Source organism: Stenella coeruleoalba, assembly GCF_951394435.1.
Source record: "Stenella coeruleoalba genome assembly, chromosome: 13".
NCBI classification, from domain to species: Eukaryota; Metazoa; Chordata; class Mammalia; order Artiodactyla; family Delphinidae; genus Stenella; species Stenella coeruleoalba.
Window position 1 is genome coordinate 31705396 of NC_137159.1, and position 24217 is coordinate 31729612.

Genomic DNA, 24217 nt, shown 5'->3' on the forward strand with positions numbered 1-24217 from the left:
TGAACTTCTAAGGGACTCAGTTTCTTCATCTGTAAAATGGGGATAACATTAAATGCCCATGATATAGATTGCTATGAGGTGTGCTTAGAAAATGACCCACTTTAAGTGCTCAATCAATGTTAGCTATTTCTGTTTGATTCACCAGCTTTAGTGGCACCAACATGTGGTAATATCACAATTCCCTCAGCCCACCTGAAATTGTGCTTTACCTGACAGTTTTTTATATTTGTATTTATTTTATATTTTGCACACAAGTTGAGACTTTACTAATCTTTCATACAGCACTTTCAAATTCATATAAAATGTGACCATGCTAAGAGCTCGAACAGAAATGAAGAGAGATCTAGGGAGCTTGCCAGTGGGGAACATGGATAAAGAAGGATTAATGAGGGAAACACTTGAATATGTCTGTATGCCAGCAGCTAAGGAGAAACAATCTGTAGAGAGGGAGCAGATGAAGATGAAGGAATAACAAAATGAAAAGTAAATGGACAGTAAGCACACCCAGCACCCAGATCTTCGTTTCTAAAAACCATTCTCTAATGGAATTTCTCCATGGAAGCAGGGCTCCATGGAGAAATTGCAGATTCTAGGGCTGGAGCAGGAAATATACAAAATGAAGCAGGAGCATCTGTAGTGCTGGAAAGTCAAGGAGTGCTAAAAATAATAATAAATAAAATCACAGGGGCACAGACCCAACCTGAATGAACTTCCAATGCTCAAAGCTGAAACAACTTAAGCAATGAAATAAATAACATAGTATTAGGTTACAACAAAGTATAAAGTAAATATCCATGAGCCCATGCTGATATAAAAAATGACTGAATAAATAAATGAAGAAAAGACATATACAGAAGAATTTCAGTTAATTTATTTAGCTCCCCCATCTCCCCAAAGTGGAGCTTAATTCCACAAAACTTAAGTGTGGGTTGTGCGTTCAAAGAGTAGCGTACGGGGCTTCCCTGGTGGCACAGTGGTTGAGAGTCCGCCTGCCAATGCAGGGGACGCGGGTTCGTGCCCCGGTCCGGGAGGATCCCATGTGCCACGGAGTGGCTGGGCCCGTGAGCCGTGGCCGCTGAGCCTGCGCGTCCGGAGCCTGTGCTCCGCAATGGAAGAGGCCACGGCAGTGAGAGGCCCGCGTACTGCAAAAAAAAAAAAAAAAAAAAAAAAAAAAAAACGTAGTGTATGGAAGGGGAAGGAGAAGGGAGTAACTTCACAGTGGAAAAACCTGACAAACACTGCCTCAGCCAGATGATCAAGGTTAATAGCAACAGTGATAGGTCATGTTGATAACACGAACCCTATGATGTGATGAGAAGGGCACTTCCTTCTATGGTCTTCCTCCCCCTAACCCATAACCCCAGTCTAACCAAGAGAATAACGCGAAACTGTGGAGTTTGGTTAATGCTGGTTCCTTAGCTGTGGCAAATGTATAATGGTAATGTAAGATGCTATCAACAGGGAAAACTGGGTAAGGGATAAACAGAAACAATCTGTACTATCTTTGCAAATTTTGTGTAAATCTAATATATTCTGAACAAAAATTTTACTTAAAAAAATAATAAATTGGGTGAAGTCCCTAAGGACTGGGAGGGGGAGTAAGGAAGCAGATGGACTGAGAACACAGGTGGAGGTACTGGCTTTGGGTAAGAAAGATGCCTCTTCTGCTATGGGAAGAAGGAGGTAGGATTAGTGCAGTGTTGGAGAGGAAAACTTTCTCTCTACACTCTTAGGTTCAACTCTTGAGGGCTGGCAAATTAAACTTCCAAATGATAGATTAGCAAGAGAAAAGAGGTGGTTTTTTTTTTTTTATTGGAACATAGTTGATTAACAACGTTGTGTAAGTTTCAGGTGTATAGCAAAGTGATTCAGTTATACATATACCTATATCTCTTCTTTTTCAAATTCTTTTCCCCTTTAGCTTATTACAAAGGAAAGAGATTTTTATTCACATACTTACATGGGCATTCACAGAAAAATATAACTCATGGTGGCAGTTAGAATTTGGGTCTTATATATATTGGGTTGGCCAAAAAGTTCGTTCGGGTTTTTCCGTAACCCGGGCTTCATGAAAAACCCGAACGAATTTTTTGTCCAACCCAATATCATCTTAATAAGGTGCTGCTGCAAGTAATCAATAAGCAGGGCTTCCCTGGTGGCGCAGTAGTTGAGAGTTCGCCTGCCGATGCAGGGGACACGGGTTCATGCCCCGGTCTGGGAGAATCCCACATGCCGCGGAGCGTATGAGCCTGTGAGCCATGGCCGCTGAGCCTGCACGTCCGGAGCCTGTGCTCCGCGGCGTGAGAGGCCCGAGTACTGAAAAACAAAAACAAACAAACAAACAAAATAATCAATAAACAATCTAAATAAGAATAGAAGAGAGTTTTATTCAAGCCAAACTCAGGACTATAGCTTGAGAAACTGCCTCTCAGTAGCTCTGAGAAGACTGTTCTGAAGAGGTAGGGGAGGAGCCCAGAGATACCTGATGTTTTTGGCCGGTCAAGCATAGATCCTGATAAAAGATGACTGCTAATCACAAAGAACAGCGATCTCAAGTTAATGATTTTAGTGACCTTCTATGTATGGGAAGATGCAAGAATCTAGGGTCATTGAAATTCTTCCTGAGGTCTGCATCGTAACTATCTAGGGGCCAGTTTATTCAAAACGCAGAATGCCTTATCCTGGGCTGGTTTTTTCCCCCTGAATTCCCTTCAGGGCTCCCACTGTGAGCCACAGCAACGGACTGTGACTTAACCCTTTATATAACTGGATGGTGGGCAACATTCTTTCAATGGTTAAAGTACGTGTACAATATATGGTTGACAGGTGATAAGACAGACTATTTTAGTTAGCATAAAGTTCAAGCCAAATCATGTATAAGCCAGAGAATAACTTCCCCATACCTCAGTATGTGAACATTTCTTCCATCAGAGGGAAGGAGAAGGGGAAGGAGAAGGGGAGAAGGACACCTATGAGAAAACAAATGATTTTTAGGAAAAGATAAATGGTTTCTTATGAGAATAGAGATGTGATAGCTTTGTGAGAATGTCTGCTTAGGTGATTTCTTATCCCTGAGCCAATTCTCCTCTTCAGTGATAAGAGTCCATCTTTCCTGGCTGCTAGACTCCTGGGGAGAGGATTTATAACACTTGAAATCTTTTGGGAGGCTCTACTTTTAGGTAGATAAGGGTAGTTCCAAACAAAGCTCCTGAAGTGGAATATTCTGGATGCCTTCAGCAGAAAGAGATAAGTATGTGAGCTTGTGCAAGGCTTTAATAGTTTAGAGAGTCAGTTGCCACCACTGCTACCACCAAGGCCTCTATCTTTTTCTCTGTGAAGTCAAATCTGCTAAGAATGAGGAGGAACTGGATATCTTTGGAGTAGCTAGTAAAGGGAATGGTTAAAAAAATATATATACAACCAGTATTTTGAACAGAATGAGTTCAGTAAGATACAATCAGAAAAAGGGCTTAAATGTCATCTTTTTGTTCTTCCTGCCTCACTCCTTGATTGAAATTCAGCAAATCCCATTGCTTTCTGGTTACTTTCATCTTTAAAAACTATCTTATTTTCTATCTTACTGTCAAGTATTAAAAAATCTAGCCAAGTCTTTCAAACTTCCATCTTGTACCTGCCTTAGAGCTGTCTTCCTTTCCCTTGGTTAGGCTCAAAGACCATTCTTCTCCTCTTTCTACACCTGCCTCCTGCAAGGAAGGGGCTTGGGATCATGAAGCAGTGGTCCTTTTCCTTGCCTGGGGTTGCCTGTGGCTTTCTGCACTGTTCCCTGAAGGGGGAACAATTTATACAAAGGCCCTTAGGTGGGAAATAATTCAGCATATTTAAGGAACTGAAAACAGCCAGAGGAGGGGAAAGAGAAAGAGGCTGGCAGTCAGCCTTCCAGACACTTTATGCTCACACATACAAGCACATACTCAGAGACACAAACTATTTTACGAAAATGCGATCATACTGTAGGTGCTGTTTCTAACCAGTTTTGTTTTCCACTTAATGTAAATGACCAATAATTGGCAAAAAAAGAATTATTTTATTTATTTATTTTCGCCGCGTTGGGTCTTCGTTGCTGTGCGCAGGCTTTCTCTAGTTGCGGCGAGCGGGGCCTACTCTTCGTTGTGGTGCGCAGTCTTCTCATTGCGGTGGTTTCTCTTGTTGCGGAGCACGGGCTCTAGGAGTGCAGGCTTCAGTAATTATAGCGCACAGGCTTCACTACTTGTGGCGCACGGGCTTAGTTGCTCCGCAGCATGTGGATCTTCCTGGACCAGGGCTCGAACCCGTGTCCCCTGCCTTGGCAGGCGGATTCTTAACCACTGCACCACCAGGGAAGACCCCCTCCCAAATTTTTTTAATCCAGTTTTTGCAAGGGAGAGAAACATATTTTGGTGGCTGACTGAAATGCTAATTGGCATAACTCCCTGAAGTTTGTCAATTAATTGAAGTTTGTCAATTAATCACACACACACACACACACAAATCGTAAGAGTACTACCTGGAATGAGGTCCCCCAAAGCACCAACACTTAAGCGGCGGGCAGATGAAATTCTGCAAAGGAGAAAGGAGAAGGAGTAACCAGAAAAATAATAGGAAAAATTGGCAGTTGTGGTGCCAGGGAAGCCAAGGAATCAGATTACGAAAGGGAGGGAGAGACCCTTAGCATTCCACGTTCCAGAGGTCAAGAAAGGTAAAACCCAAGAAGGATCCTTCAGGTTCAGCAACATGGATGATGTGGGTGGTCTTGACTAGATCAGCTCCCCTCCCCACACCAGTGGGACACAGAAGGCTGCTTTCAGTGGTTTGAAGAGTGGGAGGTGAAAAACTAGAGGCTAAAAGTGTAGACAACTCTTTTATGCCATTCGACTTTGCTGGGGGAAGAAAAAGTGGTGGTTTTAAGGTGGTTTGGGGCAAGGCAGGATTTTTCTTATGGGAAGGAACAGATAAGAGAGGGAGAAGTTGAAGACAGCAAGATGGTTCCTAACTGGGGTATGTTCTTGGGTGGAAGAGCCACATTGCACACTTGATTCAAGGTCTAGAAGAGAGTAAAGGGGAAAGCCGTGGATGACACTGAGGTCTAGAATGGGTCAGCAAAGACAGAAGCCAACACGCCGCAGCCTTGAGAATGTAAGATGCACTCAGAGGAGGCTCACGTGTCCAGCCCCAGAGCAGCCACAGCCTGAAGCCCCGCCCACCCCCTTAGAGGCCTCCCCTTCCATGTGGTCTCAACTTGTCCGACAACAGGTGTGTTGTTTCCCTTACAGAAACCAGTCCTCTGCCCATATCTTCTAGAACAGTGCTTCTCAAACGTTAGCCTGCATCAGAATCACCTGGAGGGTTTGTTCAAGCAGATTACTGGACCCCAGCTCCAGAGATTGTGATTCAGTAGGTCTAACGTGCTGTGTGATAATTTGCACTTCCCACGTGTTCCCATGCGGTTGCTGCCCTCAGTCCACATTTTGAGAACAGCTGTCCTAGAGAAAGCTTTTTACCCCAGTAAGATCCTGGAGAATAGTTAACGAACTTTTGTACTTTGCTCTGGAAATCACTCAATACTCATGCTTATACAGCAAAAGGCAGCTCCACACGAGGTGAGTTCTCTGTGCTTGTTGGTCCAACATGACCGAGTCCACAAACCCAGCCTAACCCAGGTCCACAGGGGCCCCATGGGAGAAGAGCAGGCAGCTCGCTGGAGAAAGGCGAGAACCTTCCCAGGGTATGCTTCAGGGCATCTTTTGAGACAGTCACTGAACTGGGCCTGAATGGCAAGCGGGTTCCTACCAGAGGCAATAGGCGGGTCTAGGATGTTCCGCAGGATCAGGCTGTGCAAACGCAGCATCTATCTAAGTGGGAAAAGCAATGTACTGTTCCGCGCATGCGTGCGGAGTCCCTCGTGCTTGCTTGACCACGCCTGCGCAAGCTTCGCAAGGATTTCTTTTTTCCCCCTTTCCCAGCCTCGGGAAGTAGGTAGGTAATGATTTCCAACAGCCGACGCAAGCCCGCCCCGCTCATCCGCAGCAGAGCCGCGCGCGGCCGGTAGGGTGCGCTATCCACGGTGCCTTGCCAGATCCCGGCCGGCCTGCGCCTGCGCGGGGCTTGAGCGCCGCTGCGAAGGCTGTGGGGGAGTGGAGCGGCCTATCCCACACCTGCGCACTCGGACCAAGATGGCGGCGGCGGCCCTCCTGGGCCGGGGAGCTGCGGCGGCTGCCGCTGGGCTGCGGAGGCGGTAAGTGGTGAGCCCGGGGCTGCATATAGCGGTACCGCTGGGCTTAGCCAGCAGAGCGGTCGCCTCCGCGCCCGCCCTCTCTTACACGAGGTGGGGAGAAGTGCCCCTGACCTTGCCTTTGGGTCCACCCCCATCGCCGAAGTTGGGGGTTTAAACCCTGAGGTGGGCAGCTCTCGGTGAGGCAGCTCTGCGACCCGGTTCTGGCGGGCCCTGCCGGCCTTGTCCCAGGCTCCGAGACCCGGTGCCTGAGTCCCTGTGGTGGGGAGACTCTCAGAGGCCGGCTGTAGGGACCCCACAGAGGAGCTGTTTTTAAATCGGGGCCCCTCCAGCCCCTCCACCCCGTGCATTCGCTCTGCCTTTTAAACACGAAATCAGAACGTCAGAATGTCACTCATTTTCTTAGTGAGGCCTACCTAGAAGGGGAACGTGACCTATCTGAAGTCACACAGCATCTAAGTGCTGGAACTCCAGATTTCCGCGCCCCACCCACCAAACCCACTCCGTTCCCTCGTCTTTCCTCTTTCCATTTGCCCTGTCTTTGCGTTTGGCTTCCCAGGGACATCTGTTAACACTGGTTAGGTGAAAGGCACTGAGGACGTTCAGTAGATTGTTGTACCCTGGTTTCTCTTATGGAACAAAAGGAGAAGAGGGCCTAACAAAGGTTGACCTCCTGAGTGTTTGTTAGGGGTTTTAGTGCTAATGATGCTGTTGAAGTTGAAATGCGTTTCCTAAAATAATTAGGTTTGCAGAAGGATTTTTTGTTAGTCACCTACTGTCTCCCTCTCTTATTTTTGAGTAGCTGTCTTCCTGGAATAATGTAACTCACCTTTACTATTTTATTACTGTAAACCCACCTCCGTCAGAATATACAAAAACCCATCTCCATTCTGCCTTTTCTGTGGGCTGAAAGGAAATTTCCGTATTCCAGGTGTAGTTCCGTCCTCGGTGTACTTCCATATTGCAAGGTATCCAAGATATAGGCAGTGTGCTATAGATAAAAATGCTTTCACCCCAAACCTGAATTCCATTTAATGAATCATTGTTGGACACCTATTGCATACTAATAATAGCGGTAGCTAACATTTATTGAACACATGCTACATGGCCTAGCACTGTTGTAAGCACTTTACGAGGACTATCTGGATCCGTGTTTGCCCCAGTCTTTATGAGTTAGCGGTGAATATTAACTTCATTTTAGAAATGAGGAACTGAGGTAGGTCATCATGCTAGTGGCTAGGGACAGCAATGAAGACAGTCCCTCCTCTTTATGAGTTTGCAGGTTGAAAATAATCAGAGGAACGTAAAAAACAAAAAGTGATCATAAATATGCTTAAAATTCCTCAGTGACTCCTGTGAAATGAAAATTGGAATGCATGGCAATAGTATTTTAAAGTAAACTGCATTTTCATGTAACTTGCGTCAGATTTCTAAAATTTTTCACTAGTAACATCTCCTTTTGTTTACTTTTCTAGTAGTATTTGGTTTTCCCTTCTCCCTTTGTTTTTAATTAGCCAAATCCATGAAAAAAAAAAAAAAAAGCCAGTCAACACTTCGGAAGTTTTGTAACTTTGGTTATTTCATTCTGATTATATTCAGAGTAAAATAACCAAAGTTATTACAAAGCAGCATCAATATGTTTCCAGTCAGAAAGCACGTATAGACTGTTGACTTCTTTAGCAGTTTGGTGGAGAATAGTATATTTTCGATTAGACTTTTGGAGGTATTGAAATGCCTTTCAAAACAAATAGCATAGGTTGTCTCTTTCCATGGAAACATGGTGGTAGAGACAGAAAAGGAGGAAGACTTTTCACTGTATTTACTTTTCTTCCCTTTGAATTTTGAACCATGTGACTCTATCACTTAGTTGTTTTTAAATCTAAAATGGGAAAAACAGTTTGTAGCTCTTTGCCTCCTTCATGCATACCTAAGAGTCTGGAACTCCAGGTTATAAATCGCTAATGTAGATGCATTTCTGTTTCTTTACACCGGGTATTGTATATTCTATATACACTCAGTTATAAAGGCTGTAAATCTCCCCTTGAGCTCTTGTTTTTAAATTATTTGTAGATGTTGCTTGTGTGAGGGAGTGGAAATAATGTTGTGGATGGAAAATGAAAATTCATCTTTGTTATTATTTTCATTATGGTTCTTTTATATATGAGAAGTAGAAACTTGAGCTTAAGAGATTATCTCTTAAAATGTCATTTTTATTTGTTTTTAAATGTAGATTCTGTCATATGATGAATCCATATACCATTAAGAAACAGCCTCTGCATCAGTTTGTCCAGAGACCACTTTTCCCACTCCCTGCAACCTTATGTAACACAGGTAAAATTTCATCTCTTTTAGAGCAAACTGCCTGAATGAAATTTTGTGGGTCATGAACAATGAGAATTTGTAAATTTTCTATTCAGATGCCTATAAAAAGAATATAACATTTTTTTCTGCCATAAATTACACTTTGCTATAATTATTTGCTTACACATATCATTTGACCTTAAATTTCAAGAATCCTGAATACAGTGTCCAGTACTTATATGAAATCTCAGTTTCTTGTGTAACACATCTTCTGGAACATAAGAGTTGCTCAATAAATGATTTCTGAAACAAAAATATAGAAAGAAGTTACAAATGGGTTTGTGTTTCAAAGAATCATATGTATTTTAAGCTATTGCCCTCCTTATTTTGATAAGAATACCTCTAAAATCAGTACGTTTCTAGCTTTCACCCAGGCCTTAGGACATAGTACTTTGAATGCAGTTTTTCTTTTTTTGACAACATTAATCAATATGGTTTTGTTGACAGTCTTGTTGATGTTACATGCTTTTATTTTCTTTAATATTGGAATTAAGTATGAAGATAGGATTTGAAAATTTTTGCAATATGACCACTGTCACGTGGTTAGGGAACCTTGTCGGGGAGGGTGTGTGTATGTGTGTCTGTCTGTCTGTGAATGCCTACCTATATGTGCTTATGGAGCTGTAAGAATTGGGATTCAGCTCTTGGCCCATCTCCATTTCCATCACTACCTTGAACTCCTCCTTGTGGCCATGCTACTCTGGAAGGTGGCTAACTCTGGCTAATGCCATGAGTTGGATCAGGGTAGAGACCTTACCTCTTCTGTATCCTGGGGCAAGAACAGGAGTGCCAGTTCCTGTCTCCTTGAGTCACAGAAGAATTTAGGCATAAATATTGAGCAACTCAGCATCTTAATCTACTTTAATTAGACTTTTAAATTTTGTAGAACTGAATTATGTGGTCATCTAGGCTTTTCAAATTGGAAACCTACTGATTTTAGTCTTTGATATTGACTTCAAGCACCATTAATTTATATTTGAGGGGGAGCTTACGCCTACCTTTTTATCTGTTACCTATTATACCAAGCATAATAGGAAAGATTATTTTACAAGAGCCTTTCTCTCCTGTTGTAACCGTTATGACACTTTCAGAGGATCTTTCTGGATGATGGATCTGAGAGTCATTTTTGAAATACCTAATTTAACCCAGTTTAGGCTATGACTGGAATGATTTTGTTAATACCTAGTCAGATTACTTTTTTTGAAGTACCTTTGTTCATTGTTAAAATTTATGTAGTGATATCATATATTATCATATTTTCTATTTCAGACATATGTAGATTATACTCACTTAAATAATTTTTTACATTTATAGTTCTTCAAGTGTTTCTAAAAATTTTTCTTTCTGCATGTATAGTTTTACACAAATGGACTGAGTAGAATAAAGCCAGATTTAATTCTTCAAATATTGGTGGAGTGTCTAATATGTGCAGAGATTTTGGTTACCAGTAAATTATTAAGAAAGGCCACAGAGATGATTGGTCAGAGCCAGGGTTAAAAGAACCTTGTTTTCTGTATATTTACAGAAAGTGACGGCAGCACTTTATATAATGTTCCATCTGAAAAATTGTTCCCTTGTAGTGCAGATTGTCAGAGGAATTTATTGGTTGGAAGTATAAATATTTTAAATCAAGTACTTCAACACTGAGGTTATCATTTTTCATTTTTTTCTTTTTTAGGATTTGCCTGGTCACCAAGTCACCAACTAATATCTTTACAGGACAGTGACTTAAGCAAAACGTATGGGAGTTTAGTTTCAATTTCTACTTTACCAAGGAAATGACTCAATATCAGTTAGCTGGAACTGCATGACGAGGTGCAAAAACAATCTCAGCTGTCAAATTAGACTCTTCTCTTTTAACAGTTAAGAAAAGCATTTTTATACCAACCATATGTTTTGCCAAATTTAATCTCTTTCTAATTTAAAATAAAACTGTTGTTTTTTGATATTTTACTCTTTCTTAAGATATGTGATATGAGGATTATGATAGGATAGAAAGACTGATCTTAAGTATATTTTTCTTTTATGCTTGGCACTAATACTTACGGAGTGGTAGTATGCACAGTGGTTAAACAAGTCAGTGCTGGAAAATTGGCCAGGCTTGAATCCTGACTCTGTCACTTAACTAGCCGAGTGACTTTGAGCTTTAGTTTCCTCATTTATAAATGAGGATAAAAACAGTGCCTCCTTGGCAGGATGTAAGGATTAAATGATATAATTCACATAAAGTGCTTAGCACCATGCCCAGCACATGATAATTACTCAATAAATTAACTTATTTCCATATACTGCTCTAAGAAGAGAATTGAGTGGTGCTATTTGTTTGTTTTTTTTAAGTCAGAAGGTTTATTTTCATAATAAGTAACCAGAGCCTGTTTAATAGTTGTAAACTGTTAAAACCTCAGTATTATCTTTTTGTCCTATGAGCTGTTATCATAATAGCAAGGTAGGAAATTAAAGATTCTTTTATTCTCAATCTGATCATGGCCCTAGAAGGAACAGAGAAGAAAAGAATCTCTAAAGATAATTTTCTTTTAAAATTTTATTTATTTATTTTTTTGCGGTACGCGGGCCTCTCACTGTTGTGGCCTCTCCCGTTGCGGAGCACAGGCTCCGGATGCGCAGGCTTAGCGGCCATGGCTCACGGGCCCAGCTGCTCCGGGGCACAAACCCGTGTCCCCTGCGTCGGCAGGTGGACTCTCAACCACTGCGCCACCAGGGAAGCCCTCTAATGATAGTTTTAAAATATTCTAGAAAGTAATTCACATAGATTCCTACCTACATGATAATTTATAATGTCACTAATTCTATACCTTTGGACAAGTTACTTAACTCTTAGTGACTTAACAAGTTACTTATCTCTAAGCCTCAGTTTCTTCGTTTGTAAAATGGGAACAATAATACATTCTTCATAGGATTGTTAAAGGCTTAAATATATATAAAGCACTCAGCCCTGTCTCTGTAATAAGTAAGCATAAAATAAATATCATTTGTTGTTATTATAAATATATTTATTTTAAAAAATGTTAGCACTTTGGAAAGTGATGATGATTTATTATTATAGCTAATTTGGTATTGAGTTACCAAATAGAATCCATCTAAGACTCCTGAATTATGATATGCCTTCCTACTTACGTGTAGGATATTGCTAGAATCTGTTGAGTAACAAAACTATCTAAATAATCAGTATTAATATAAAATTCAGTGAAGTTATCCTAAATATTTTGATAAATTTGTTGCTTAACAATTCTTATTCTGTAAGCTTGGGCAATAAAGCTTTATATTCTTTTTTTCTAATTTTCTGTATTTCTTTTGGTTCTCTGAAAATGAGCACTTCATAGTCCATAAACTTGTTAACATTTTTTTTCTAGAATAACATTCTTTCTTTTTTCTCTTTTAGTGAGATACATGTTTATTCAAACACAAGATACCCCAAATCCCAACAGTTTAAAGTTTATTCCAGGAAAACCAGTTCTTGAGACAAGGACCATGGATTTTCCCACATCAGCTACAGCATTTCGCTCCCCCCTGGCTAGGTATAGTACTATTTTTAATTTGCTTTTACCAAGAAACATAAATAACTGACTTCGGGGGTTAAGGTAGCCTTTTTTAGCTATTTTACTTTTATGTGCATTGCATCTTTTCAGTATAGAGATTATTTTCTTTTCAGGTGAGAGAGAAAGAAAAATAAGAGTTGATATTAGGAAACCCTTCTCCTGAAAAGGGATGTACTTAAGAGATCTGCAGCATGACTAAATAAGAATTTATATTTTTCCTTTTAAAAAATCTATCAAAATGATAATATGGCAGGACTTACCTGGTGGTCCAGTGGTTAAAACACCACGCTTCCAATGCAGGAGGTGTGGGTTCGAGCCCTGGTTGGGGAACTAAGATCCCACGTGCCATGTGGCAAAAAAAAAAAATGAGGCAGATATCCATTCTAAATCTTTAAAACCCTGTTTTTAGAAAACAATAATAACATGATCATTTTATTCTCAAGGATAGCTGGATTTCTAGATGTTTCAAAATGGAATAGTTTCTAAAATATTCCTCTCAGAACTATAAATGATAATAGTTATCAGATGTGGCATGATTTTTTAATAAACTAGTGAGTGGTGACAGTTTTTATTTTTATTTATTTTTTATTGAAGTATAGTTGATTTACAATATTGTGTTAGCTTGAGGTGGATGGCAAAGTGATTCAGTTATTTTTCTTTCCAGATTATATTCTATTATAGTTATTAAAAGATACGGAATATAATTCCCTGTGCTATGTAGTAGATCCTTGTTGCTTATCTATTTTAGGTAGTCCTTATCTGTTAATCCCATACTCCTAATTTGTCCCTCCCTCTCTTTCCCCTTTGGTAACCGTAAGTTTGTTTTCTGTGTCTTTGAGTCTGCTTCTGTTTTGTGTATAGATTTATTTGCATTATTTTTTAGTTTCCACATATAAGTGATATCATACAGTATTTGTCTTTCTCTGTTTGACTTACTTCATTAAGTATAATATTCTCTAGGTCCATCCGTGTTGCTGTAAATGGCATTATTTCATTCTTTTTAATGACTAAGTAGTATTCCATTGTACATGTTACCACATCTTCTTAAGTCAGTTGTCTGTTGATGGGCACTTGGGTTATTTCCATTACTTGGCTATTGTAAATAGTGCTGCTGTGAATACTGGGGTGTGTGTATCTTTTGGAATTAGAGTTTTCATTTTTTCTGGATATATACCCAGGAGTGGGATTGTTGGATCATATGATAGCTCTATTTTTAGTTTTTTAAGGAACCTCCATACTGTTTTCCACAGTGGCTGCACCAATTTACATTCAGTGGTGACAGCTTTTAAATTCACTAAAGACATGTTAAATGTATGTCTAATGATAAAGCACAAACAATAAAATTATAAAACCCCTTTTTAACTGATAGCTAGAGAAGTTATTTATAATAAGAAATGTTAGGTCAATCACATCAACTGAAATTTTTGGTAACCTAAGACTGATACTGATTGCCAAGGATATTGGGAAAATAAAACTTAGATAACTATTTCTGTATACATACAGCCATTTAATGTGTCTCATTTAGGGGAACCAGGAATATGCTTATCTCAGGAATCGTTTTTAAAGTTTCTAATTAATAAATATGCACATTTCCTTCGACCTAAACATACCACTTCTTGGAATATATCTTAGAGCATTTGTTTTTTATACTTTTTAATACAAGCCACAGTAATAAACTTTTTTTTAACATCTCTATTGGAGTATAATTGCTTTACAATGGTGTGTTAGTTTCTGCTTTATAACAAAGTGAATCAGCTATTAAACATCTTATATTATGACTCGCTATATACATACACACATATACATACACAGATATACCTAAATATGTACATATACGTATGTATATATAGGTATGAAACAAGTGTTTGATGGGGCAATTTTCGCCTTTATAAGGTATAAAACATTCTTTTTTTAATAAATTTATTTATTTATTTATTATATATCTTTTTTAGCGATACATGGGCCTCTCACTGTTGTGGCCTCTCCTGTTGCGGAGCACAGGCTCCGGACACGCAGGCTCAGCGACCATGGCTCACGGGCCCAGCCGCTCCGGGGCATGAACCCGTGTCCCCTGCATCGGCAGGCGGACTCTCAACCACTGCGCCACCAGGGAAGCCCTATAAATTTATTTTTTATTTATTTGTTTTTGTCTGCATTGGGTCTTCGTTGCTGCACGCGGGCTTTCTCTAGTTGCGGCGAGTGGGGCTACTCTTTGTTGCGGTGCACAGGCTTTTTATTGTGGTGGCTTCTCTTGTTGCAGAGCACGGGCTCTAGGTGCGCAGGCTTCAGTAGTTGTGGCACGCGGGCTCAGTAGTTGTGGCTTGCGGGCTCTAGAACGCAGGCTCAGTAGTTGTAGCACACTGGCTTAGTTGCTCCACAGTGTGTGGGATCTTCCCAGACCAGGGATCAAACCTGTGTTCCTGCATTGGCAGGCGGATTCTTAACCACTGCGCCACCAGGGAAGTCCCTAAAGCAGTCTTATATTTCCTTTCTTGTGCTTTTTATATTATTCTGTTCTGTTCTGTTTTATTTTATTAGATAAAATCCTGGTCAGTATATAATTGATTTTACGACTCACTGGTGGTTTTGAAAAGCACTACCTTAGAGAACAGCCACATATATACATAAGGAGTGTGCAAGTATGTTCATTGTAGCCTTGTTGGTAATGGTAATAAGTTAGAAACAACCTAAATATTCATCGGTAGGAAGAGTTAGATAAACTTTGTTCGTCCATAGTCTGCATGGACAGACAATAAAACAATAAAAAGGATGAGACGGACTCATATTTACTGAATGACCTCTAAGACATACTTGTTATTGAAGAAAGCAAGTTGCAGAACAATGAATGCATTATGATTATTATGTGTATGAAAACAAAAAACACAAAGCAACAAAAATGCACTGATAAAGAGGTCTGGAAGAATGTACACAAAACTGATAACAGTGGATTTGGGGAGGGTGGTCAAGAGGCATTTTCACTCTCTATGTATAGTTTGAAATGTTTACATCATGTACAAGCTCACATATTTTGTATTTTAAAAAATGTAAAAATAAAAAAGCCCAAACTGATTCAGTTACAGATTAGTTGGAGATTATTTCTGTCAGATGTTCAGTTGGCAAAAATCCCCATTTCTCTGGTTTACAGAATTTATTATCTTCAGTCAGCCTTGTTTTTGTTGTTTAGCAGAGGATGTTTTTACTGTAAGGTAGAACGTAAGCTTCATGAGGATGGAAACCAGTCTGTTCTGCTTGTTGTTGTATCCCTAGTGCTTAGTACAGTGTCTGCTACTCAGCAAGTATTCAAATACTAGTTGAATGAATGAATAAAGAGTGATGTATCTTACTTCAGGGAGGCATTTGACGTGTTTCTTCCTGTCCTTGTAGACAAGACAAAGAAATGTAAGCAGAGGGTAAACCTGTCTTCGGGGACATGTAAAAGGGCTCTGAATCCCTGTAGTTGGCATGTTTATTCAGGACTTTTTTAAAATCAGCAACATTAATAAAGATATAATTATCAGTTTTTCAGATGAGAGGATTTGCTTATCTGTTGGATAGCAAAATTCAGAGACATTTTTGAAAGTTTTATTAGGCTTAAAGCAAATAAGATAAAAGTCCAACAGAAATAAATATTAAGCCGTGTGTTTAAATTTTTTAAATGAATAGCACAATTATGGGATAGAAGAACCTGACCTTTCAGTTAGTCATGTTGGATACGATGCAATGCTTAAAAAAGTCAGTCGAACTTTAACAGAGTCCTAGTGTCCAGCCTAAGAGAGGTAATAGTCTTTGTACTCTGAACAAAGTTAGACTACATTTGGGATAGTGTTTTCATATTTTATTTTGGACATTGACAAGTTGAAATTGTCCCAAGGAGAGTAACCTAAATAACAAAGCATGTCTACTAATGTTTGAAACTCCTGTTTCCGCTTTTTCTTTCTTTTAGGGACAGAACCTGTGAACTCTTTCCTAAAGCGGTCTCCATGATATGGACCATAGATCAGGTGTATTCTTTTGCACAGTCCTTTCATTTGGGAAAAAAAAAAAGCTTTGCTGATAGTGCTAATCAAGGGTCCTACTTAAAGGTCTGTGCTTTGGTTTGTGGATCATAAGCTGCAGCCAAAAATCTTGTGGCCACTTGCAAATTTCACACGAAGTGGTTGTGTAAAGGACTTAGATGACGTAGTTTCAGACAAATTCCTAAATAATTTCAAAGCCGTAATTTTGATAGCATTCTTGGCACTGGTAGACAAAGAAAAGGAAACTGTAACCTTCTTTGGAGTATGTCAGCTTTTGTTGCTAAGGTTGGGAAAAAAGAAACTGCTTTAGAGAGTCTGCTAGGTGTGGTACATATGTCAGTGACTGGGGAAGGAAGCTGTAATTCAAAATTCCTTGAAGGACTTTTTCAAATTATAATCTGCCCCTCATTCTCTCACAGGATTCTAAAAAATTAGCTTTACTGAAGTATAATTTACGTGCAATAAAATTCACCAATTTTAAGTGAGTTTTGATAAGTATATATAATTGTGTAACCACCAAGAAAATAAAAATATAAAGCATTTTTATCACTGTAAAAGATCCCTCATTTCCCTTTGCTTTCAGTCTCTTCTTGCTTCACCTCCACACCCTGCTAACTTTCTTTTTATGGCAATGACTTTTAATTTTTAAATTTTTATTAAAAAACATTTTTTCCAGCTTCTGTGAGATGTAATTGACATAAAGCATTGTTTAAGTTTAAGGTATACAACATGATGATTTGATATACATATACATTGTGAAATGATTACATAGAAAGGTTAGTTAACACATCTGTCACTCTGGCAGCTATTGATATTCTTTACACCACTACAGTTTTGCCTTTTCTAGAGTTTCATATGAATGGAACCAGATAGTCTTTTGTGTTTGGCTTCTTTCATTTAGTATAATGATTTTGAGAGTCATTCTTGTCCTTGTGTGGATCTATAGTTCATTTCTCTTTATTGCCAAGTAATACTACATTGTATGGGTATTCCCAGTTTGTTCAGTCATTCCTCAGTAGATGGACATTTCCAGATTTTTTTGGTTTTGGTATTGTAAATAAAGCTGCTATAAAGATTCATGTGCAGGGCTTCCCTCGTGGTGCAGTGGTCAGGAATCCGCCTGCCAGTGCAGGAGGCACGGGTTCGGGTCTGGGAGGATCCCACATGCCGCGGTGCAACTAAGCTGTGTGCCACAACTACTGAGCCTGCGCTCTAGCGCTTGTGAGCCACAACTACTGAGCCCGCATGCCACAAGTGCTGAAACCCGCGTGCCTAGAGCCCGTGCTCCGTGGCAGGAGAGGCCACTGCAATGAGAAACCTGAGCTCCGTGGTGAAGAGTGGCCCCCGCTCACTGCAACTCTAGAGGACCTGTGTGCAGCACCGAAGACCCGAAGCGGCAAAAGTAAATAAATAAATTTAAAAAAAGAGATTCAGGGCTTCCCTGGTGGTGCAGTGGTTGAGAGTCCGCCTGCCGATGCAGGGGACACGGGTTCATGCCCCGGCCCGGGAAGATCCCACATGCCGCGGAGCGGCTGGGCCCGTGAGCCATGGCCGCTGAGCCTGCGCATCCGGAGCCTGTGCTCCGCAACGGGAGAGGCCACAACAGTGAGAGGCCCGCGTACCGCAAAAAAGAAGTGATTCACGTGCAAGTCTTTATGGAGCATCCATTTTCATTTCTCTTGGGTAAATAACTAGGAGTGGGATCGCTGGATTGTAGGGTAAGAGGATGAAACAAGATTGGCCATGATATGCTAATTGTTAAAACTGGTGATGACTGTGTGGAGGTTCTTTTACGTTTCTCTCTACTTTTATGTATATTGTAGACCAGGGGTTCCCAACCCCGGGTCTGCAGCCTGTTAGGAACCAGGCCGCACAGCAGGAGGTGAGCTGTGGGCAACCGAGGGAAGCTTCATTTGCCGTTCCCCATCGCTTCCCATCACTCACATTACCAACTGAACCTTCCCCACCATCACTCGCATTACTGCTGGAACCATCTCCCACCCCCTTCCCCCCGTCCGTGGAAAAATTGACTTCCACGAAACTGGTCCCTGGTGCCAAAAAGGTTGGGGACTTCTGTTGTAGACTTTTCCATAATAAAACATTTTATTATCTCTTTTTTAAAATTTTTTCACAGGCAGTTATTTAGGATTGAAGGAGTAAAAAGTGTCTTCTTTGGACCCGATTTCATCACTGTCACAAAGGTAAGCATAGGATTATGTAAAATAAGATGTGACATACTTTTAGTTTTTTCTGAGTCCAGTGCCCCTCTCCAGAATATCCATTCTTGATGTGTTCTACACATACTGTTATTAAAAATCTCAAATTAATTTTACTTCTCACATTTCTCAAGTTAATTATTTAATAGAATTTTCAAGTTGAAATTAACTGTAGTCCAGATCCCTCATTTTTCAAAAGAGAAAAACTTGAGCTTCAGAGAGTTAAATGCAGTGTCCAAGACTGTATAGGTGGCCTCCAGCAGGACCAAGACTCAACCTTGGCAGGACTAAAATTTAGGCTTCCAAGTATAATTTTTACTAATTCTTAAATTTACATTGATAGAGTAAAAAGAGAAGCAAATAAATGATCAAATATATATATATATTTGGCCTACAGAATGATTACGTCTCCTTTCAAAGTGAGCGTTTATAAAATGGCATCTGGCACATTCTGCCAGCCTACCATCCTGCAGTAACACTTCAGAGCTTCACAGACAAGAGCAGTGGATTGTGTACTCCTGCAACACTTGGATAACCTCTTAATGTCAAAAAATCGAGCTCAATATGCTACCCATCCAACATCTAACATTCATATTTGCTAGAAAAGACTGTTTCATTTTTAAGTCTACTAGATTAATGAGAAATGAACCATATAAATTTGAACTATACTTATTCTTTTAAATTTGTAATTGATATGTGTGCACTGAACTTAGTCACTTGCCCAATTTTGCATCAAAATCAAAAGTATTCAGTTAGCTCCTCTTAAGCAGTTTGAAAGGATTACTCTTGAGTTCTTGCTGCACCACGAAAGGGGACATACTGAGTTATCAACATGTTACATCTAGTCTAGTACTCTCTTGCAGCTGTTTATATGAGGAGGAGAATTAGGATTTTCTTCCATGCTGGCGATCCCAGTGGCTATGGTTGTTCACACAAATATCCGGATTATAAAATGTTCTTCCTGGTTGTTTAACGTGTTATTTTTTCTAAATTCTCAGAAAACCCTTTCTTGACCATATTACTGAAAGTGGTAACTCCCCCCAGGCACTTATTACCTTATTTTCTTCATTACACCTATCTCTTAATGATATTGTTTATTTTTATTACCTCTCTTTCCGGCACTAGAATGTAAACTCCATGAAGATAAAGATAGTCCATCTTGTTAGCTCACCTACAACAATGCTTAGCACATAGTATGCATTCAAAGAAATTTTTGTAGAAGGAAACAATGATGTAAAATTTCCTAAATTGAATTTTCAGGTTTCAAGTGGTTTCCCCCAAATGTAGGATTGTGGTGAGCAAATGTGTGCTCACCAATCTCTAGTTTTTACTTGTTCATAGACATTTGACCTATTTTTGTTATTCTTCAATTTTTATTCTTTTTTTGTTTTATTTTATTTTTATTTTTGGCTGTGTTGGGTCTTCGTTTCTGTGCGAGGGCTTTCTCTAGTTGCGGCGAGCGGGGGCCACTCTTCATCGCGGTGCGCGGGCCTCTCACTGTCGCGGCCTCTCTAGTTGCAGAGCACGGGCTCCAGACGCGCAGGCTCAGTAGCTGTGGCTCACGGGCCTAGTTGCTCCATGGCATGTGGGACCTTCCCAGACCAGGGCTGAACCCGTGTCTCCTGCATTGGCAGGCAGATTCTCAACCACTGCGCCACCAGGGAAGCCCCCCAATTTTCTTTCTTTGATGTTTTTTGAAGGAGAAAAAAGGACTAGCATTGCCAACATGTTTGATGTGGCACTAGTGCTTTACATACATTATCTAATTTAATTCTTCTTTTTAAACCATTTTTAAATTGAAGTATAGTTAATTTACCGTGGGTTTTATTTTTACTTTTTTTTTTTTTTTTTTTTTTTTTGCTGTATGCGGGCCTCTCACTGTTGTGGCCTCTCCCCTTGCGGAGCACAGGCTCCGGATGCGCAGGCTCAGCGGCCATGGCTCACGGGCCCAGCCGCTCCGCGGCATGTGGGATCTTCCCGGACCGGGGCACGAACCCGTGTCCCCTGCATCGGCAGGCGGACTGTCAACCACCGCGCCACCAGGGAAGCCCTTTATTTTTACTTTTTAAAAATTTAATTCTTATAACTAGTTTTTCTTGTCTTCATTTTACAAATAGGAAATTATGTATTTTAAGAAGTTTTTATTTCTTTTACATATAGCCTATGTTATATAAATTTTGGGGGGGGGATGAAAACGTGATTATAGCTTACAAAAGGTTTTTTTTTTCTTGATTAGATTTTGGTAAGTCATCTTTTATTTCCCTTTCCCTTTGTAATTTAGTTACCCTTTTTGAAATTTCTCCAGCTCCATTATTTTTTCTTAATGAAATGATATAACCAATAAATAATATTCCAAGTTAGGGCACACATTGATATTTAATAGATAGACTGGTAGATTGATGTGCTTTCTTCCAATTACCTTCCTCATCATGGACTATCCCATTTACCTGATAGCTTCAGTGATTGCCTGTTTCCCTTTCTAACTTGTAATTGATAATTCACAGGCTTCTTTATGCATCGGGTTTTTTTTTTCCTAAATGTATATTTGCAGCTTATATGCTGCCTTGTTCTCATTCAGATAACTTCATAATATTTATTTTCTTTTAATACCAATATTTCCCTATTCAGTAGAGCCCACTACTTACTGAAGCTCTAAGGTAGCCTTCTGATCCATCTTCCAAATAATTTATTAAAATGTTACCTAGAACTAGTACTTGTTACCAATCACTAAGACGTCTCACTAATTTTGTTTTTGTATTCGTAGTAGTGCCTGTTTTACCTTCTGTGTACTGTCTCTAAATTGGTTCTTAATCCGTGACAAAAATAGACCCGTTTGTATACGAAGACACACTTTTTAATAGTATTTAAGCATAGACCCTAGCTAACAGCCTCCTGAGAATCTAGACTGCCTCTAATAGTTTTTCGCCTAAAGAGCTCTCCTTTAAAAAATTAAAACAAAACATTCTGCCTTTCTCATTTTAGATGTTAGTACTATTTGGGTACTATCTGTCTCTTTTTTTTTAATGGAATCAACTACTTGGCCAGAATTAGAAGTGAAATAGTTATGGATTCTTTCTTACGGATACCAGTCTAGTTGACGGTCCACAAGTCCTCTAGTACAATAGCCGTAGATAAGACACGTTATACTTATGGTTCAACAGTTATGTCATTGGGTTTCTTCAATACTATTAAGTAATATACGTAAGTTGAATTTTTTTGAATAGTCGTGAAATATCCTGTATAGTTCATCAAGCAGTTATATCCTATTTTATTAAAAGAATGGAAAGTCTCTTTATTACCCTCTTTAAACACAGAATCCATTCAGTATTTTAACTCTCTTCACCTCATGAAAAAATATCTTTTAGTCATTTTGGTATCCCCTCTATAGGGCATGTACATACAGCACACTTATTTGATGAATGAATGAATTGGGGGATGTTCTAAGATTGTATCTTCTGAAAGTCATTATAAGCCAGCTCCTTTAGGAACATTAACTGACATTATTTTCCAGAAATGAGTGTTATAGAATATATATAGGGAAAGATTCTTAAAGGTATTGTTTTGTATTTGTCTTTGCCCTTGGTTGAAAATGTAACGTTTTCCTTCAAATATTTACAGGAGAATGAAGAGTTAGACTGGAATTTACTGAAACCAGATATCTATGCTACAATTATGGATTTCTTTGCATCTGGCTTACCTTTAGTTACTGAGGAAACACCTTCAGGAGAAGCAGGTAATGTGTTGGGTAATTAGTATTTATCTTTTTTTTTTAAACTGTTCTATTTTCTTTACATTTGTCTTGATTTCAGAAGTCAGGGGACTACAGATTTTTATCATTATACTATATTTAGCCCTGGAACCAATCTCAGAGGGGACAAAATTTCATGTGTAGTAGTTTCATCCATCATTTTATAAAACTTGTGTATAAATTGAATATATTATACAAAACTAAAATTTTCAATTATAAAAATTTTCAGGCATATAGAAAATAATATTATAATTCTCACCAATTTGCCCTCTTCTCAGATTTAACAGAGGTTAACTCTACCTTAATTGCTTTAGACTCATTTCTAAATAAAATATTAAAGACATAGCCAAAGACCCAGAACTCCCATCCCTTTTCCCTTTCTATTACAGAAATGTATGTAAATTTAGTTTGTTTTTAAACTTTTACTACACATGTAAGTCTCTGCAAGGAATTTATAGTATTGGTTTTTGTTCTTAAACTTTAAATAACTTGTGTTATATGCAACTTTCCTTTTTTCACATATTTTGAAATACACCCATTTATTTAAGTGCTGGATAGTATTCCGTTATATGACTAAATTACAGTTAATTAATTTTTTCCTTTACTTATATCCAAGTAAATTATTTGTGCTAATTTCTGTTACAAACATTGCTGCATTGGGTGTTCTTGTACAAGTCTCTCTGTGCATTTGTGGAAACCTGCTTTAGGGTACTTTTAGAGTATATTCCTAAAAGCAGAATTGCTGTATCGTAAATTGTTCTAATTTACATGCAAATTAGCAGTGTATAAGAATTTCAACTTTCTTATATCTTCATCATCACTTTGTGTTTACTTTTTTTTTTTAACCAATATGTTAGGGGTAAAATGGTGTCTTGTTTTAATTGCATTTCCTTGATTAATATTGAGCCTGAAGGTTTTCATATATACAAACATATGGCCAATATTCATATGACTGGCCAATATTTTCCTTTTCAGTAAATTTCCTGTTCATAAACTTTGCTGATTTTTTAAAAAATTGAATTATGTGTCTTTTTTGTATTGGCTTTAGCAAGTTGTTTTTTTTTTATAAATTTATTTATTTATATTTGGCTGCGTTCGGTCTTCATTGCTGTGCGCAGGCTTTCTCTAGTTGCGGTGAGCAGGAGCCATTCTTTGTTGTGGTGCGCGGGCTTCTTACTGCGGTGGCTTCTCGTTACAGAGCATGGGCTCTAGGGGCGTGGCCTTCAGCAGCTGTGGCACGCGGGCTCAGTAGTTGTGTCTCACAGGCTCTAGAGCACAGGCTCAGTAGTTGTGGCGCACGGGCTTAGCTGCTCCGCGGCATGTGGGATCTTCCCGGACCAGGGCTTGAACCTGCGTCCCCCTCATTGGCAGGCGGATTCTTAAGCACTGCGCCACCAGGGAAGCCCTAGCAAGTTTTTAAAAAATATTCTGAGTATAAATCCTGAATATACTATATATAAATTAAGCATATTCATAGCAAATAACTTCTCCCTAACCATGCCTTATATTTTCACTATATTTAAGTTGTCTTTTGTCATTCAGAAATTTTTTCTTGGGCTTACCTGGTGACGCAGTGGTTAAGAATCCGCCTGCCAAGGCAGGGGACATGGGTTTGATCCCTGGCCTGGGAAGATCCCACATGCCATGGAGCAACTAAGCCTGTACGCCACAAGTACTGAGCCTCTACTCTAGAGCCCGCATGCAACAACTACTGAAGCCCATGTGCCTAGAGCCTGTGCTCCACAGCAAGAGAAGCCACAACAATGAGAAGCCTGTGCACTGCAATGAAGAGTAGCCCCCCGCTCACCGCAACTAGAGAAAGCCTGCGCACAGCAACGAAGACCCAACACAGCCAAAACTAAAAAAAACAAAAGTCCCATGTAAGAAAACAAGAAAGAAATTTTTTCTTATTTTAAAATATGGAACGTTTCACAAATTTGTGTATCATCTTTGCAAAGGGACCATGCTAATCTTCCCTGTATCATTTCAGTTTTAGTATTTGTGCTGCTGAAGCAAGCACAGAAGTTTTTCTTTTTAATGGAGTCGCATATTTTCATCTTATCCTTTGTGGTTTCTGTTTTGTGTACATT

At 39.4% G+C, this 24217-nt stretch overlaps 1 protein-coding gene across 4 annotated transcripts in view; it reads left to right on the forward strand.

Annotated features, from left to right (window-relative positions):
- The first annotated feature begins 5987 nt into the window (after nucleotides 1–5987).
- The window catches only part of NFU1 (NFU1 iron-sulfur cluster scaffold), a 32762-nt gene continuing 14532 nt past the window's right edge, over nucleotides 5988–24217 (forward strand). The window contains exons 1-5 of one of the 4 annotated variants that reach the window (XM_079940370.1): nucleotides 5988–6232; nucleotides 8460–8560; nucleotides 11991–12126; nucleotides 18298–18364; nucleotides 21998–22112. In XM_079940370.1, the coding sequence (XP_079796496.1) occupies nucleotides 6171–6232; nucleotides 8460–8560; nucleotides 11991–12126; nucleotides 18298–18364; nucleotides 21998–22112 (481 nt within the window). In that variant the 5' untranslated portion in view covers nucleotides 5988–6170. Of the gene's footprint in view, nucleotides 6233–8459; nucleotides 8561–10299; nucleotides 10453–11990; nucleotides 12127–18297; nucleotides 18365–21997; nucleotides 22113–24217 lie in introns of those variants that run through there. The other 3 variants (XM_079940372.1, XM_079940371.1, XM_079940373.1) reach the window with 3 other exon arrangements.